Source organism: Ovis aries, chromosome 11 (genome assembly GCF_016772045.2).
Source record: "Ovis aries strain OAR_USU_Benz2616 breed Rambouillet chromosome 11, ARS-UI_Ramb_v3.0, whole genome shotgun sequence".
Lineage (NCBI taxonomy): Eukaryota > Metazoa > Chordata > Mammalia > Artiodactyla > Bovidae > Ovis > Ovis aries.
In genome coordinates this window covers 55,867,987-55,882,326 of record NC_056064.1, presented here as the reverse complement: position 1 = coordinate 55,882,326, position 14,340 = coordinate 55,867,987, and the positions used below count along the sequence as shown (strand labels likewise).

The 14,340-nt window shown below is 56.4% G+C and overlaps 1 protein-coding gene across 1 annotated transcript; it reads right to left on the bottom strand.

Annotated features, from left to right (window-relative positions):
* Window positions 1-538: 538 nt before the first annotated feature.
* Window positions 539-11,621, bottom strand: FDXR (ferredoxin reductase). The gene is made up of 12 exons (XM_027974048.3): window positions 11,470-11,621; window positions 10,586-10,683; window positions 6,168-6,263; window positions 5,847-5,969; window positions 5,597-5,710; window positions 5,191-5,292; window positions 3,045-3,152; window positions 2,734-2,818; window positions 2,402-2,601; window positions 2,147-2,318; window positions 1,185-1,355; window positions 539-1,051 (listed from the first exon to the last, which is right to left on the bottom strand). The coding sequence occupies exons 1-12, from the start codon at window positions 11,546-11,548 to the stop codon at window positions 921-923; spliced, it is 1,479 nt and encodes a 492-aa protein (XP_027829849.2). The 5' UTR covers window positions 11,549-11,621; the 3' UTR covers window positions 539-920.
* Between the last annotated feature and the right edge of the window lie 2,719 nt (window positions 11,622-14,340).

Sequence of the window (14,340 nt, the reverse complement as noted above, 5' to 3'; positions counted from 1 at the left end):
CCGGTTAATTTCGAGGATTCAACCCCAGTCTGTAAAGTGAGGCTGGCAGCTTGGGGGGCTGGTAAAAAGATGATGAACACGCTAGGGACACCGGGGTGCTATTTTTCAAAGACCTGTCTATCCAGCTGGAAAGCAATAAGGCGGGGAGGCGTTGGGAATGAGAGAGCGGGGGACCCGGGCCAGTCCGAGGGGCCACAGGGACACGCAGGCAAAGCGGCCCCCCCGGCGCCCTGGCTCCCACTTTTTGTCTTGCACTTGGTTGTGCTGGAGACAAACCAGGGACGGGGACCCGACAGGAGGGCGAGCAGAGCAGGCAGGCTGGGGTCACAGAGTGCCTGCGGGGCGGGCAGAAGGCAGGCCGACCACAGCAGAAGGGCCAAGCTGGGAAGACTGGTGGGCGCCAGGCGGGGCTGCCAAAACCCCCCACCGGCCCCCCTGGGGGCAGGGAGCTGGCTCTGCAGCGCCACCTGGCGACTGGAGAGAAGCTGCGGCCGGAAGGTGACCCTGGGCCTCGAAAGAAGTCGCGCACTCGAACCAGTGACCCTAGGTGGCAGGTGCTTTATTTCCAGCATATTCCTGACCTGGGGACCTTCCACAGTCCAGCAGGAGAGAGACAGGAGGGAGGGAGGTCAGCTTGTGTCTGCCTCCATCCCTAAATAAGGTTATCTCCTTGCTGAAAGGTACCCACACTGGCAGGAGCGACCTTCTGGCTCAATAAAGTGCTCCTACACCCCTGGAGAAGAGGCAGCCAGGGCCGTATGCCAGGACGGGCAGACAACGCAGCTGGGGTGCAGAGTCCCACTCAGGCTGACCCCGATGCCTCTCTGCTGCCCAGCGCGCCTCCTCTCTTCTCCAAGCAGGGCTAGGATCTGGGGTCACCCTCCTCTTCTCTCTGCACCAGGCTGGGCTGGGATCTGGGCTCAGTGCCCCAGCAGCTGCAGCATCTCCTGAGGATCCAGCAGCTTCTCTCTGGGCTTCCCCAAGGCCTGGCCCCGGGACACCTCCTCAGCATCCAGTTTCTCCCAGTCCGAGAAAGACACGGGCCAGACCCCTGCGGCAGAGGGAAGATGGCTCAGGGCCTCTACTTGCTCCCTTGCCCCAGTGGGGAGCAGCCCCCTTCCCGCCCAGGGACCTCCCCCAGACGCCCCCCTCCCCAACTCCTGGGAGCTACACGGGGCCCAGACCTCGGCTGTCCAGCAGGGCCTTGATAGCTACAGAGCCCGGCCTGGGGCCAGACGGCAGGTGCCCGGCCCTCAGGTCCTGCAGCAGAATCTGGCCGGTGAGGAAGCTGTCAGTCATGGTGGTGGTGATGACACCCGTGGGTCCCCGCTTCACCCAGCCGCTGCAGTAGAGGCCTGGTGTGGGGTTGACAGAGAGCGAAGGAATGGGGAGTGGCCTGGGCACCCTGGCAAGCCTGAGCCCCAGGACACACATGCCGGGAGGATGGCCCCCAGCACCCGTCAGCGGGGCCCACTCGTCTGCCGCCCCTGCCCTCAGTTCCTCCCCAAACACACCCAGGTGTTCTCACCATGCACCGCCCCCCACCTTACACCTTAGGGTCCCTGTAGGAGCTGGGTCCTGTCACCTTGCTTCAGCAGGCTCTCAGTAAACACTGACTGAATGAATTAATAACTAGATAGGTATGTGATTTTCTGGGCTTCCCTGGTGGCTCAGACATTAAAGAATCCGCCTGCAATGCAGGAGACCTGGGTTTGATCCCTGGGTTAAGAAGATCCCCTGGAGGAGGGCATGGTAACCCACTCCAGCATTCTTGCCCAGAGAATCCCCGTGGACAGAGGAGCCTGGTGGGCTACAGTCCATGGGGTCACAAAGGGTGGGACAGGACTGAGCAACTGAGCATAGCACACATACTTAACCAGGCTGGTAACTTGGAGGACAAGGATTAAGCTGCTGCTTAATCTCTAGTCTCAGCCCTGGCCTAGCCCAGAGCCCGATTTAATAACCAGACATACGAGTGGGCATCTCAGCTACACTGGGGACTTCTCGTAGGGCCAGGAGGTGGGTGGGGCTGAGTCACAGGCCTGACTCAGAACAGTTTCTCAATGCATATCACCTGATGAAGGAATGAATGTGAAACAGCCCTGAGAGCCACCAGCCTCCCTGTGCCCCCGCCACGCCCTCTCACCTGGCACATCCACAACCCGGCCCTCCATATTGGGAATGACCCCAAGCTTGGGGTCAAAGGGCACACTGGGGTCGATGGGGCGGCTCTTATACCCAACGCTGCTCAGCACCAGCCCACAGGGGAGGTCCTCCACGTCCCCAGTGGGCACTGCCCGGGTGGCCTCTCCAATGCCCTGTGGGGAAAGTGTGGGAAACACCAGGCTGGGCGGTAGGGAGACTTGAGAACGGGGGTGTCTTTGGGGAACAGGAGACTCACCTCCAGTCTGGTGACTGCCAGGCGGATGCCTGCCACCCGCCACCCATCTGGCGAGGGCAGGACCTGCTGCGGGCTTCGGAAGAAGCGGAGGCCCCAGGCACGGGAGGCTGATGCCCGGCGGGCAGCCTCTTCCACTCCTGGCTTCTCCGTGGCTGTTCGAAGCAGCAGTTCCATCAGCCGCTTCCTTGGGCGAGCAGCCTCTGTCAGCAATGCAGGACATCTCAGGGCAGTGTCTGGGTTCCAGCCCTCTCTGCACATGCCCTCCCCCTAGCCCTCTCTGATCTAGACCATCCCCTCCTAGTGAGCTGGAGAGCCAGGAAAGGGCCCCTCACCCTTGATTCTGTCCTGGAGACCCAAGAAATCCACAGGATCCAACATGGGCCGAGTTCCTGGTAACTGAATCATCTCCCGAAGCTCCTTGGGGGTGGGGGTGGGGAGTGGGTGAGAGGGTCAGGTCCAGAGTGCTGTCCACTCCTGAGCCCACCCCAGAACCCAGCCCAGGGGAAACACCACTGCCACCCACCACCACGGAAGGCACTGGGCCCCAGGGGGCCTTGCCTGGCTCCCCCTCATCCACCCCGGGCAGCTCTGCCCTGCCATGCCTCCCAAGGGACCCTGGCCCCTGGCCCTCAGACCCCAGCACCTTTATGGTGAAGGCCACTTGTAGGGGTCCACGTCGGCCCACGATCCACACCGTCTTCACCCGACTCTGTCTCAGGGCTCCCAGGGCAGCCTCAGTGATGTCTGTTTTCTGGCACAAAAGGAGGACCTTAAAGTCACTGGAAACTGACAGCGGAGGCGGACTCTCCGTTTGCTGGTGTCCAGAGCCTGGGCGGTGAGAAGGCTGGCAGCCTGAAATGGCAACACTGTCCCCTCTGGTGGCCAGACAGAGCACTGCCGCCAATTCTGCAAATGGTTCCAACTGGCAGCAAACCTGTCCCATCCCTTCATGGCAAACAGATGGGGAAACAATGGAAACAGTGACAGGCTTTATCTTCTTGGGCTCCAAAATCACTGCAGATGGTGACTGCAGTCATGAAATTAAAAGATGCTTGCTCCTTGGAAGAAAAGCTATGATAAACCTAGACAGCATATTAAAAAGCAGAGACATTACTTTGCCAACAAAGGTCCGTCTAGTCAAAGCTATGGTTTTTCCAGTAGTCATATATGGATGTGAGAGTTAGACTATAAAGAAAGCTGAGCACCAAAGAATTGATGCTTTTGAACTGTGGTGTAGGAGAAGACTCTTGAGAGTCCCTTGGACTACAAGATCAAACCAGTCCATCCTAAAGGAAATCAGTCCTGAATATTCACTGGAAGGACTGATGCTGAAGCTGAAACTCCAATACTTTGGCCACCTGATGTGAAGAACTGACTCCTTGGAAAAGACCCTGATGCTGGGAAAGATTGAAGGTGGGAGGAGAAGGGGACGACAGAGGATGAGATGGTTGGATGGCATCATCAGCTAGATGGACAAGAGTTTGAGCAAGCTCTGGGAGCTGGTGATGGACAGGGAAGCCTGGCGTGCTGCAGTCCATGAGGTCGCAAAGAGTCGGACACAAGTGAGCAACTGAACTGAACTGAGTAGCAAACCAGGCTGACTATCTTCATTCAACAAGTGTTTACCAAGTGTGCAAGGGGCATAGCAGGCAGTGTCAATGGTGAACAAAAGAGACGTGGTGCCGGCCGCACAGAGTTTCTGACCTGGGCGGGGAGAGGCTTATCAAATATTCATTAATAGTGTAACACTGCAGTGGTGACATACTTTGAAACAAAAAGTAGCCGAATCCACCGAAGGAGGGGAGGTAGACCTACTCAGGATGGTCCTGGAAGGTTTCCTGGAGGAAGGAACAACTGAACCAGGAACTAAAAGATGAACACAGGTGAGTTTCCCTGGTGGTTCGGCAATAAAGAATCCGCCTGCTGATGCAGGAGATATGGGCTCAATTCCTGATCCGGGAAGATCCCACGTGCTCTGGAGCAACTAAGCCCGTGCGCCACAACTACTGAGCCTGCGCTCTAGAGCCCGGGAGCTGCGACCTCTGAAGCCCACACGCCCTACAGCCTGTGCTCTGAGACAAGAGAAGCCGCCGCGATGAGACCCTCGCACCACGACCAGAGAGCAGCCCCTGCTCAATGCAGCTGGAGAAACGCCTGCACAGCAACGAAGACCCAACACAGCCAAAAATAAACTAACTGATATTATTTTTAAAAATTAATTAAAGATGAATCCACCTGCAATGTGCGAGGCCTGGGTTTGATCCCTGGGTCTGGAAGATCCCCTGGAGAAGGGAAAGGCTACCCACTCCAGTGTTCTAGCCTAGGAGAATTCCATGGACTATCCAACCGCAATGAGTCAGACATGACTGAGCAACTTTCACTTCCCCTGGAGGAGGGCATGGCAACCCACTCCAGTTATTCTTGCCTGGAGAATCCCATGGACAGAGCTGCCTAGTGGGCTACAGTCGTTGGGTCGCAAAGGGTCGGACACAATTTAGCGATGTAGCATGCATGCGCGCACATAGGAGGTGTGTTGAGAGGGTTGTGAGCAGGAGCAGTGGTGTGTGTACACTGAAAACTTTTCCTTTTAAAAAGCCTACATAGCTACAGAAAGTGATGAGGAAATAGCATGAGATCAAGCTGCCGTTTAGAAGGCCTCTGCCCGGCATGTGGGGAAGCAGGCGCTGAGTTCAGCCTGGAGGGACGAGGCCCAAACCCTGAAGGCAGGGGCCTCCTCTCCTTGGTGTGACCCCCCACTCCCACCCCTGCAGCCCGACCTACCCACTCACCTCCAGGTGGTCGGGTGGGGTCAGCAGGATCCGGGCCACGTCCAGAGCCACGTTCCCCTGCCCCAGAATCACGGCGGTGTCACAGCTCAGGTCTGGGGCCAGCTGAGGGGCAGAGGTCGGGATGAGGCTCACCCAGCCTGGGCCTGTCAGGCTGACCTCAGCCTCATGCCCCATCCCCAGTCATAGCCTCAGGCTCCTCCGTGCTCGGAGCTTCAGCCCAGGTCCCGCCCCCACCACCCATCACCCCTCTTCCCAGAAGCCTCCCTCCTTGGCCAGCCTGATGCCTCACGCCTCATCTCACCGGCCACCTCCCAGGCCTGTGGCTGCCCCTTCCCCCAGCTATGGGAGCCAAGAGCGGGCTGAGGAGTGGGCAGGAAGAGGCCGGGGGAGGGCTCCCAAAACTCACCTCCCGGTTCTCAGGAAGCCCATTGTACCAGCCCACGAAGGCCCGGGCCGCGAACACGCCAGGCAGCTCCTCACCAGGGATATCCAGGGCCTGATGGTCCTCTGCCCCATAGCTCTGAGGACAGACCCAGAGGCCTCAGTGGCAGCTAAGGGACTGGGCAGCCCAGCGCCCAGGCTCCCACTGGCCTCCTTCCAGCTCCTTCTCCGTAGCGTTCCCCCAGCCACCACCCCCGCCACCCGCCTGCACTCACCAGCACCACAGCGTGGTAGGCGTCCCGCAGTTCCTGCACGGTCACATCCCTGCCCACCTCCACGTTGCCGTAGAAGGCACAGCGGTCAGAGCGGGCCGTCTGGGTAAAGGTGTTGATGACATTCTGCCAGGCCCAGCGGGGGAGGGGTTAGAGGGTGGGGCAGCGCCAGGGTCCACGGCAATGCCACCCTCACCCCACAGTGTCTGGGGTGTCACTCCCTCCAGAGAGCCTGGGGTCATCCCATGAAGTCCGGGAGCCTCCCTCCTCCCCGCATCTTGACCAAAGTCTCTCAACCCTCGCTCTGAGCTCAGAGATACCCACCTTGACCTCGGGGTGGTCGGGCGCCACGCCAAAGCGCACCAGGCCAAAGGGCACCAGCTGTTTCTCGTAGATATCCACGTGGGCCCGGGAGTGGTGCTGGGGGAGAGGGCAGCGGCTGGTGGGGCCAAGTGTCTTGCGTGCTAAGTCGCTTTAGCCGTGGCTGACTCTTTGCAACCCTGTGGACCGTAGCCCGCCAGGCTCCTCTGTCCATGGGATTCTTCAGGCAAGAATACTGGAGTGGGTTGCCGTTTCCTCCTCCAGGGGATCTTCCCGACCCAAGGATGGAACCCACATCGCCTGCATTTCCTGCATGGGTAGGCCTCCTGGGAAGCCCTGGTGGGGTTGAAGCAGAGGCTAAGTCTGCCCTTCTCAAGGCAAAGCAGGACAGCCCCGCTCAGTGGGCTGAGGACACAGGAGAGAGAAAGGCCCATCTGTCCTCACCTGCTTAGAGAGCCAGACTAGAGGGATGGGCAGACCAGAGCCAGGGCAGCCAAGGCCTGACTTCAAGGACCACTAGCCCACTGAGACGGCGAGACCACTGGCCAGCTGAGAAAGGCGGCAGCTTTCCCTCCACCGGAGCTGTATCAGGAGAGCTTCTCCATCTACTTGGGTCAGGTGTGACACACAGCCCTGTCCTAGAACCCTTTGACACTTCTAGAAATGCCCAGCCTGTGGATGACCTGAGACCCACCCTTGGAAACTTATACCTGTGTGCTGAGTTGCTCAGTCGTGTCCAACTCTTTGCGACCCCATGGACTGTAGCCCACCAGGCTCTTCTGTCCATGGGAATTTTCCAGGCAAGAATACTGGAGTGGGTTGCCATTTCCTCCTCCAGGGGATCTTCCCGACCCAGGGATCGAACCGGTGTTCTCTTATGTCTCCTGCTGTGGCAGGCGGGTTCTTGACCACTAGCATCACCTGGGAAGCTCACTGCCTGTGTCCAAGTCCAGGCCCCCCCACTACCCATCGTGCCTGCTGACTCTCCCCATCAGTGCCATCCACAGGTGGCACCAGAACCACCTCCCTCCTCGCCACTGACCTCACTGTGCCCTTGAAGAGCTGATGTTTTGGAGTCAACAGCCACGGGAGCTGACCCAGCACCACCACTATCTGACTCTGTGCCGCTGGAATGATTCTTAACTTCTCTGGACCAAGGAACATTCCTTCTGGCGTGATGCTCCAGATGCAATGAGCAAGGCCTGCACCCTCAGCCCCAGGCAAGACCCACTGCGAGTGTTCCATCAAAAGCTGGCATTACCATCACTGCAGTTGTGGTGGCTGTGTCTCACCGCCTGGCTCCCGAACCTTCCCTGGCTGCCCGGCCACAGGACAAAGTCCAAACTGCTTAGCCTGGAGGTCAATATCATACACTATGTGCCTTTCCATCTATCTTTCCTTCTTTCCAGCTTGGAGCCTTCCCTCCAGGTCACAGGGCCCTCTCCAAGGCCACCTCCACAAGACTAAACCCGCTGGACCTGTTCACTGGTTCTCTCAGGACCGGACTCCTCTTCCAGGAAGCCCCTCCTTCCTAGCTCTCACATGAGCGCTAAGTCACTTCAGTCGACTCTTTGGGACCCCACCTGTAGCCCGCCAGGCTCCTCTGTTCATGGGATTCTCCAGGCAAGAATACTGGAGTGGGTTGCCATTTCCTCCTCCAGGGGATCTTCCCGACCCGGGGATCAAACCCTCATCTCGTGTCTCCTGCATTGGCAGGCGGATTCTTTACCACTGGGGCCTCCTAGCTCTCCCCCATCCCTCCAATCCCTCTAGCTGTTCTTTCCCAGGTCCTCTTTGCTCTATTTCTTCTCTAACAAGAATATTCTCAGAGGTTCTTCCAATCTGAGGTCCCCTCCCCTTGCCCAGGACACTCCCTGGGGAGGTATCATCATTCCCTCCTATGACCTCAAATTCCCGTGGATTTACTGATGACATTCTACTCTCCTCTGCCCAGCCCTCCTACCAAGCCTGAGACCCCTGAACAGCTCACTGGAGACACCTCACACAGATCCGGATAGAAGCCAGTCCCCTTCCCCCAAACCTCTCTCCCTCTGCTCCCGGGCTTCCTTCCACCCTGAGCCAGAAGCTGGGGCTCCTCTCTGACTCCCCTCGTCCATGTCCAACCAGACCTCCATCCTCCCCACTGCCACCCCAGCGGCTCCTGCTGCGCTCCTGGCCACCAGCCCTGCCTCCCGCCCTGCAGGCAGAGAGCTCCAGATCGAAATCACGGTGCTTTCAACCCCCGCCCCCCCCCCCCCCCCCAGCCTAAAACCCTTTGGTGAAGCCAACCACCTGTGGCAACTGCGCCCCCAGGACAAAGGGAGGCATGCTGTTTTCAAATGTTGATTCCTGGGCCCCAGTCAAGGCTTGATTCGGTGGAAAGGAGGCCCAGAAATGTGCCTTTTCACCAGTCCCCCAGGGGACTCTGATGGAGGGAGGGGGATGGACAGCACTGAGAGAAACTGCCGGAGTCCAGCCTGCTCAGGGGCTTCCAGGCCCCCAGCACCCGGGCCCACGCAAATCCTCCAGCCTCTGCTCTCGCTCTCCCACCTCCTGAACTCACCCACCCCCAAACCTGCATTCCCTTCCCCTGGGTGTCTGTCAGGTAGTTATCTGTGCCCCGGCCTCTCTGGGCTCCCCCCTCCAAACCCCTCCTTCTGTCCTTTAGACATCGATCAAGGACATCACCCCCTCTGGCTGGGTAAGGTGTCCCTCCTGCACACAGCGACCCCTCGCCCATCGGAATCCTAGACTATCACGTAAACCCTCTTCTCCTCTACTCCGCAACCCCCCACATAAGCTGTCAGGTCCTTGAGCGTGGCAACCGTGTCTGTCCTGCTCATGCCCATGTTCCCAGGGCCAAGCCGTGCCTGGATCATGTCAGCGTCCAGTGCTTGATAACTGAACGGCCCAGCGTGGACCTTAAGGGCAGGCTCTGCCATCGGACAGTCCATGCTCAGAACCCAGGCCTTCCCTGCTCAGCGGTGGGGCCTTGGGCAGCCTCGCTCGGCCTCAGCATTCTCACCTCTGAAGCAAGAGTCATGCCACCTGCTTCACAAGTTGTCTTGAGGCTGTGAGGACATGCTGTGTAGACAGTGCCTGACTCAGCTTAGTGTCACTGTCTCAAACATGCCTCGTGTTCCTGTCACAGGACCATAGCTGGTAGTCTGAAGCTCCCAGTGGGCAGGGACCAGCTTGTAACTGGCCCCAGTGCCCACCCTCAGTACCTCCCATGGGGAAAGTAGGCACAGGGCAGAGCCTTTTTTCACACTAGGGGCACTGAGGATACTGCCTGGAAGGCCCCCTCTCCCCAGATTTCAGGCTCTGCTCACACAGCTCCCCTTACACAAGCTGTGGAAGATCCCTGGTCTCCCTCCCAGTGCCCAGGTCTGTCGTAACACATGGAAACTGACCTGTAATGAAGCCCCACATGTGGGAGACCCTCTCCAGAGCCTGGGAGCCTCCTTCAGTGCAACTCAGATACACCTCTCCAGGAAGCACTTTCCTACTGACCCCCACCTAACCAGGCTCTTACAGGTCACTTCACTGTGATTAGCTCTTTTATCTGTGCTGCTTGGAAGGTGAGCTTAGGTCACTTTCTAGCAGGGGGACCAACTCATCCTGGCCTCCCCAAGACCCTCCCAGCTTTAAGATTGAAAGCCTCACACCCTAGACAAACTGGGAAGGTTGACCACCCTACTTTTTGAGTAGAGTGTGTAATTAATATAGTCATCCTTTCTCTTGTCTCTCCACAGCAAGGTCATTGTCCTATGTCTCAGTCAGCTGAACTCGCACGCACCCCTCTCCCATCCCCGACTTCCGCCCCACCAAGGCCTGCCGATGTTTCAAGGGTAACCAGCAACCTTGGGGCCCTGCCCGCCAAGGCTAGTACTATAAACCTTGAGACTCTGGCCATGGGGTGGGGGGGGAAGGGGTGGGATGGGGAGTGGAGAGCAGGCTAAAAAAACAGCATGGCATGGGGAGGGCTGGAACTATTGGCAAGGAGAGTGCAATGAGGCGCCTAAAGTTACAAAGGGCCTTGAGAAGAAGGGGTGGCCTCAAGAGGCAGGACATTGGGAACAGAGAGGAGAGAGAGGAGAAAGAAGGGAAGATGAGGGGCAGGAAAAAGATATCCTGCAGGTCTGGAGTAAGCTCCTTGGACTACTTGGCCAGGAAAGCATAGCCAACTGTCTGCCACGAACCACCACCCAAGAGGCAAACACACTCTCTCCGAGCTGAGGACCTAGAATGGGAGCCCCAGGTTACAAAGCATGTATGAAGTGTCCTGTCCAGATGGGCTGGGAGCCTCTTCCCCATCAGGAATCCAGGAGTGCTTTTAAAACCCAAAGGAGTGGGGCTTGCACTTAGGATTGGAGCAGCGGGTGAATCTTGGGAAAAGGAACCAGGGGGAAGTGGCTTACCTTTAGCAGGTGCTGGGCCGTGTAAAAGCCAGCTGGGCCACTGCCGACCACACAGATCTGGGGGGTCTGCTCCTGTGTGGAGAAGTGCTGGCCGAAGTCTAGGGTGGGGGGATGGGGGCGGAAGGTCAGAACAAGACTCCCTCACCTGTGCCAAATCCCAACTTAAATGTCAAAGAGAAGACGGAGTTTTCCAGGCTTCACCCTCATATGCATCCTCCTTCTCTTTTTCCTTGAAGCTTTGACATTTGCCAGGGTCCCTTATTCCATCTGAATCCCCAAAGGTTGTGGGTCCATCCAGAGCCCCCATCTCACCCACATCCAGAGCCCGCTTTAGAGGGCCTACTCAACACTCCCCATCACCCCTGAAGTGGTGCTCTGGACTGCTCAGCACTGCTTAATTTTTCTTACTGGGTTTTCCCGACCCACTCAGCTAGAATACCACATCTTCCAACAGACCCAGTATCACCCAATCTCGTCCCTGTGGATCTCCCCACAATGCCCCGTTTTACCTCTTCTAACTCCTCTCCTTCCACAGAGCCCTCTATCACCCATATAGACTCCTGCTTCAGACTTCCCTCCTGCCCCACAGACCTCCTTATCCCCCTCATTCACTCCTTCTCATGCCTGTGGACATCATTGTCTCCCCTTCGCACCTTTGTTGACCCCTGTCTCACCCCAGCAGCCTCACACCTTGGTGCACAGGCTGTCATCTTCCCCTGGACACCGCCCCCACTCCGTCTACATGAGTGCACCCCTCCAGTCTCAGCACTGGTCCCCTCCCTCTCCCCTCTCCAGCCCTGCCCCGGCTCGGCTCCCACTTCTCACGGGATCGTTCGCAGGCCTTCCCGAACTCCCACCCAGCCCTAGAGGGGCTCTGCTCCTACTCTGGATGCTCCTGGAAGGAGGCAGCCGAGTCCGAGTCCAAGACGACCAGGGCCACCAGCGCCAACAGCGCGGAGCCATGCCTGGGAAGAGGAACCAGCCCGGGGGCCAAACTCTGCCGGCTGCCCCGCACTCCCGCGCCGGGCCCGGACCCGCCCCGGCCCTTCCCTGGCCCCGCCCCGCCCCGCCCTTCCCTGGCCCCGCCCCAGCCCTTCCTCTGGCCCCGCCCACAGGTTCGACCCCGCCCCCAAGCCCGCCTCCAATGCTTCAGGACCGAAAGGCCTGGTGGCTCTATCCCCACAGCCCCACAGGGAAAGGCCCGCCCCCGCAACCCACCCCCTTCCTCTGAAGGCTCACCCCCCAGGACTTCCGGGCAGTAAGTGACGCAATAAACTTCTCCCCCGTCTTCACCTTTTCTCCAATTATCTGGAGCCTAGACTTGGAGGAGAGCAAATCCCCATTGCTGTTTCAACCCTCTTGAAAGATCGAGCCAATTAGAAAGGAGCTTAGTTTACTTACCTGCTTCCTCTAAAGGCTCTCGTCGCTCGCTGATGACTCAAGGCGCCGTTTCCCCTTTGAGAGCCTATCCCGGCTCGTTTCGGTCCTAGCCAATCACAAGCCGGTTCAAGCGCACCTCCCCTCCCATTGGGTAATAAGGATGAAGTCCGGAAGTCTGGGAAAAGGGTTTTTGCGCGGCACTTTCTCCGGCGCGTGGTACCTGGTCCGACTCCTCGGTGATCTTGTTGCGTAACCGTCCTCCCCTTTACAAAGATGAGGGACCAGCAGGAGAGTCTTGCCCTCTGTACCAAGGACAGAGCCAGGTTTCCCACCCTCGTCCAACAAGCTGGGATAGACGGAGGCGAATTTTGCACTGGCCCCGAGTGCAGAATTTAAGAGGGCGCCAAAACCCTCAGAAATCGAGGTAATAATATTGTAATGCAATGTTTTAAAAGATGAAAATTAAGGCAAAAAACTCTTAATGAACAAGATGTATTTTTAAATACAGCCCTAGTGACATCTGACCCAATACTTTTGATGCCACCTTTTCCCACCCCCTGCCCCTAGGGCCCTCCTGTCAGGCACATCCTTGAAGAAGCCTTCCCTGACCCGTAGTCTCCCAAGCCCGGTTAGCGCCCGTTTTTATCCCCTTAACACTCCAGCTCCTCATTACTTATTAAACTGCTTTATCATTCTTATCTTTTTATTTGACGTTGTCAGCTGAAAGAATAATGCACAATGTACACGTTGTGAGTTCAGTTTTATTCTGGCACCTTCCTGAGGACTGTTGCCCAGGAAGCCAGCCTCTCAGATTCCTCGGAGACACTGCTTCAGAGAGGTAAGGGAGGAGCCAAGATATTTATAAACTTTTTTTTTCCCGCTGGAAATAACATATAATCAAGCAAAAAAGATTACTGTTAACCACAAAGAACACACATCTTGAGTTAATGGTTTTAGTGCTTTTCCATGTATGGGAAGATGCAAGAATCTGGGGTCACTGGAATTTTTCGTTAGCTATATAACTTAACTATCTAGGGGCCAGTATATCATATTTACCATTTTCTGACAATAAAGTTGAGAAAGACAGTCATCGTTTATGTCCTAGCTAGACATGTCATATGCTAAAATGTGACCTACCTCCTTGTCTGCTTTTTTGCTTCATTGTTTAAATCCTTTCTCACTTGATGTGATCATACGAGAAAGAACAAGTACATACATTATTTACCCAAAGTGCTGTTAGGGAAGCCCAGCAAAGAGAACACAAGGGAAAAGTAGACTCCTCACTTCCACTTTGTCTCTGATAACCTTGATACGGGATATAATCTCACATCCAGTTTACCCTCTGAAATTTCTTGACTTGTAATTTTTTTTTAACATCTTTAACTGCCCTTTTCTAAACAACAGGTCTCATCTAGGGTACTACAGCAATTTTCCTTTCTCAGTGCTTCCAGAATAGACTATCTAAGACTCATTTGGTTGTGGTGCTTTAAATCATAATTGCTCCTCAACTTCCACAGGGGCTGCGTGCCTCACTTGAGGTCTCCTGGTGGGTGGTAGGATCTGGATCTCGTTTGCTGTTTGAATTCCATACTACACAGTAGATTCCTGGGTTAACTCAAATTGTACATCATAAATATTCTGTGTAGATAGGCTGTTACTGGAGAAGGCAATGGCACCCCACTCCAGTACTCTTGCCTGGAAAATCCCATGGATGGAGGAGCCTGGTAGGCTGCAGTCCATGGGGTCGCTAAGAATCGGACACAACTGAGCGACTTCACTTTCACTTTTCACTTTCATGCATTGGAGAAGGAAATGGCAACCCCCTCCAGTATTCTTGTCTGGAGAATCCCAGGGACAGCAGAGCCTGGTGGGCTGCCATCTATGGGGTCGAACAGAGTCGGACACGACTGAAGCGACTTAGCAGTAGCAGCAGCAGCAGCAGCAGTATGTCCAAAGCACAGGGCTTCCCAGGTGGATCAGTGGTACAGAATCCACCTGCCAGTGCAGGAGACATGGGTTCAAACCCTGGGTCAGGAAGATCTGCTGGAGCAGGAAAGGGCAACCCATGTCAGTATTCTTGCCTGGGCGATCCCATGGACAGTGGAGCCTGGAGGGCTGCAGTCCATGGGGTCCCAACAGAGGCAGACATGACTTAGGGACTAAAACAGCAACATACAAAGCACACAACACTTCCTGTTTTTCCGCATGGTGAATTCCCCTTGGGAACATTGTTGCTGAGTGACTGCGGTAGCTAATAGCTTGATCCTTGTAGAACTGGAATGGCAGACTTTTTTTCTTTCTCTTTACAAAGTATGATGAACAGAAAACTGCACAAACCGTAAGTGTACTGGTTGATGAATCATCACAAGATGTAA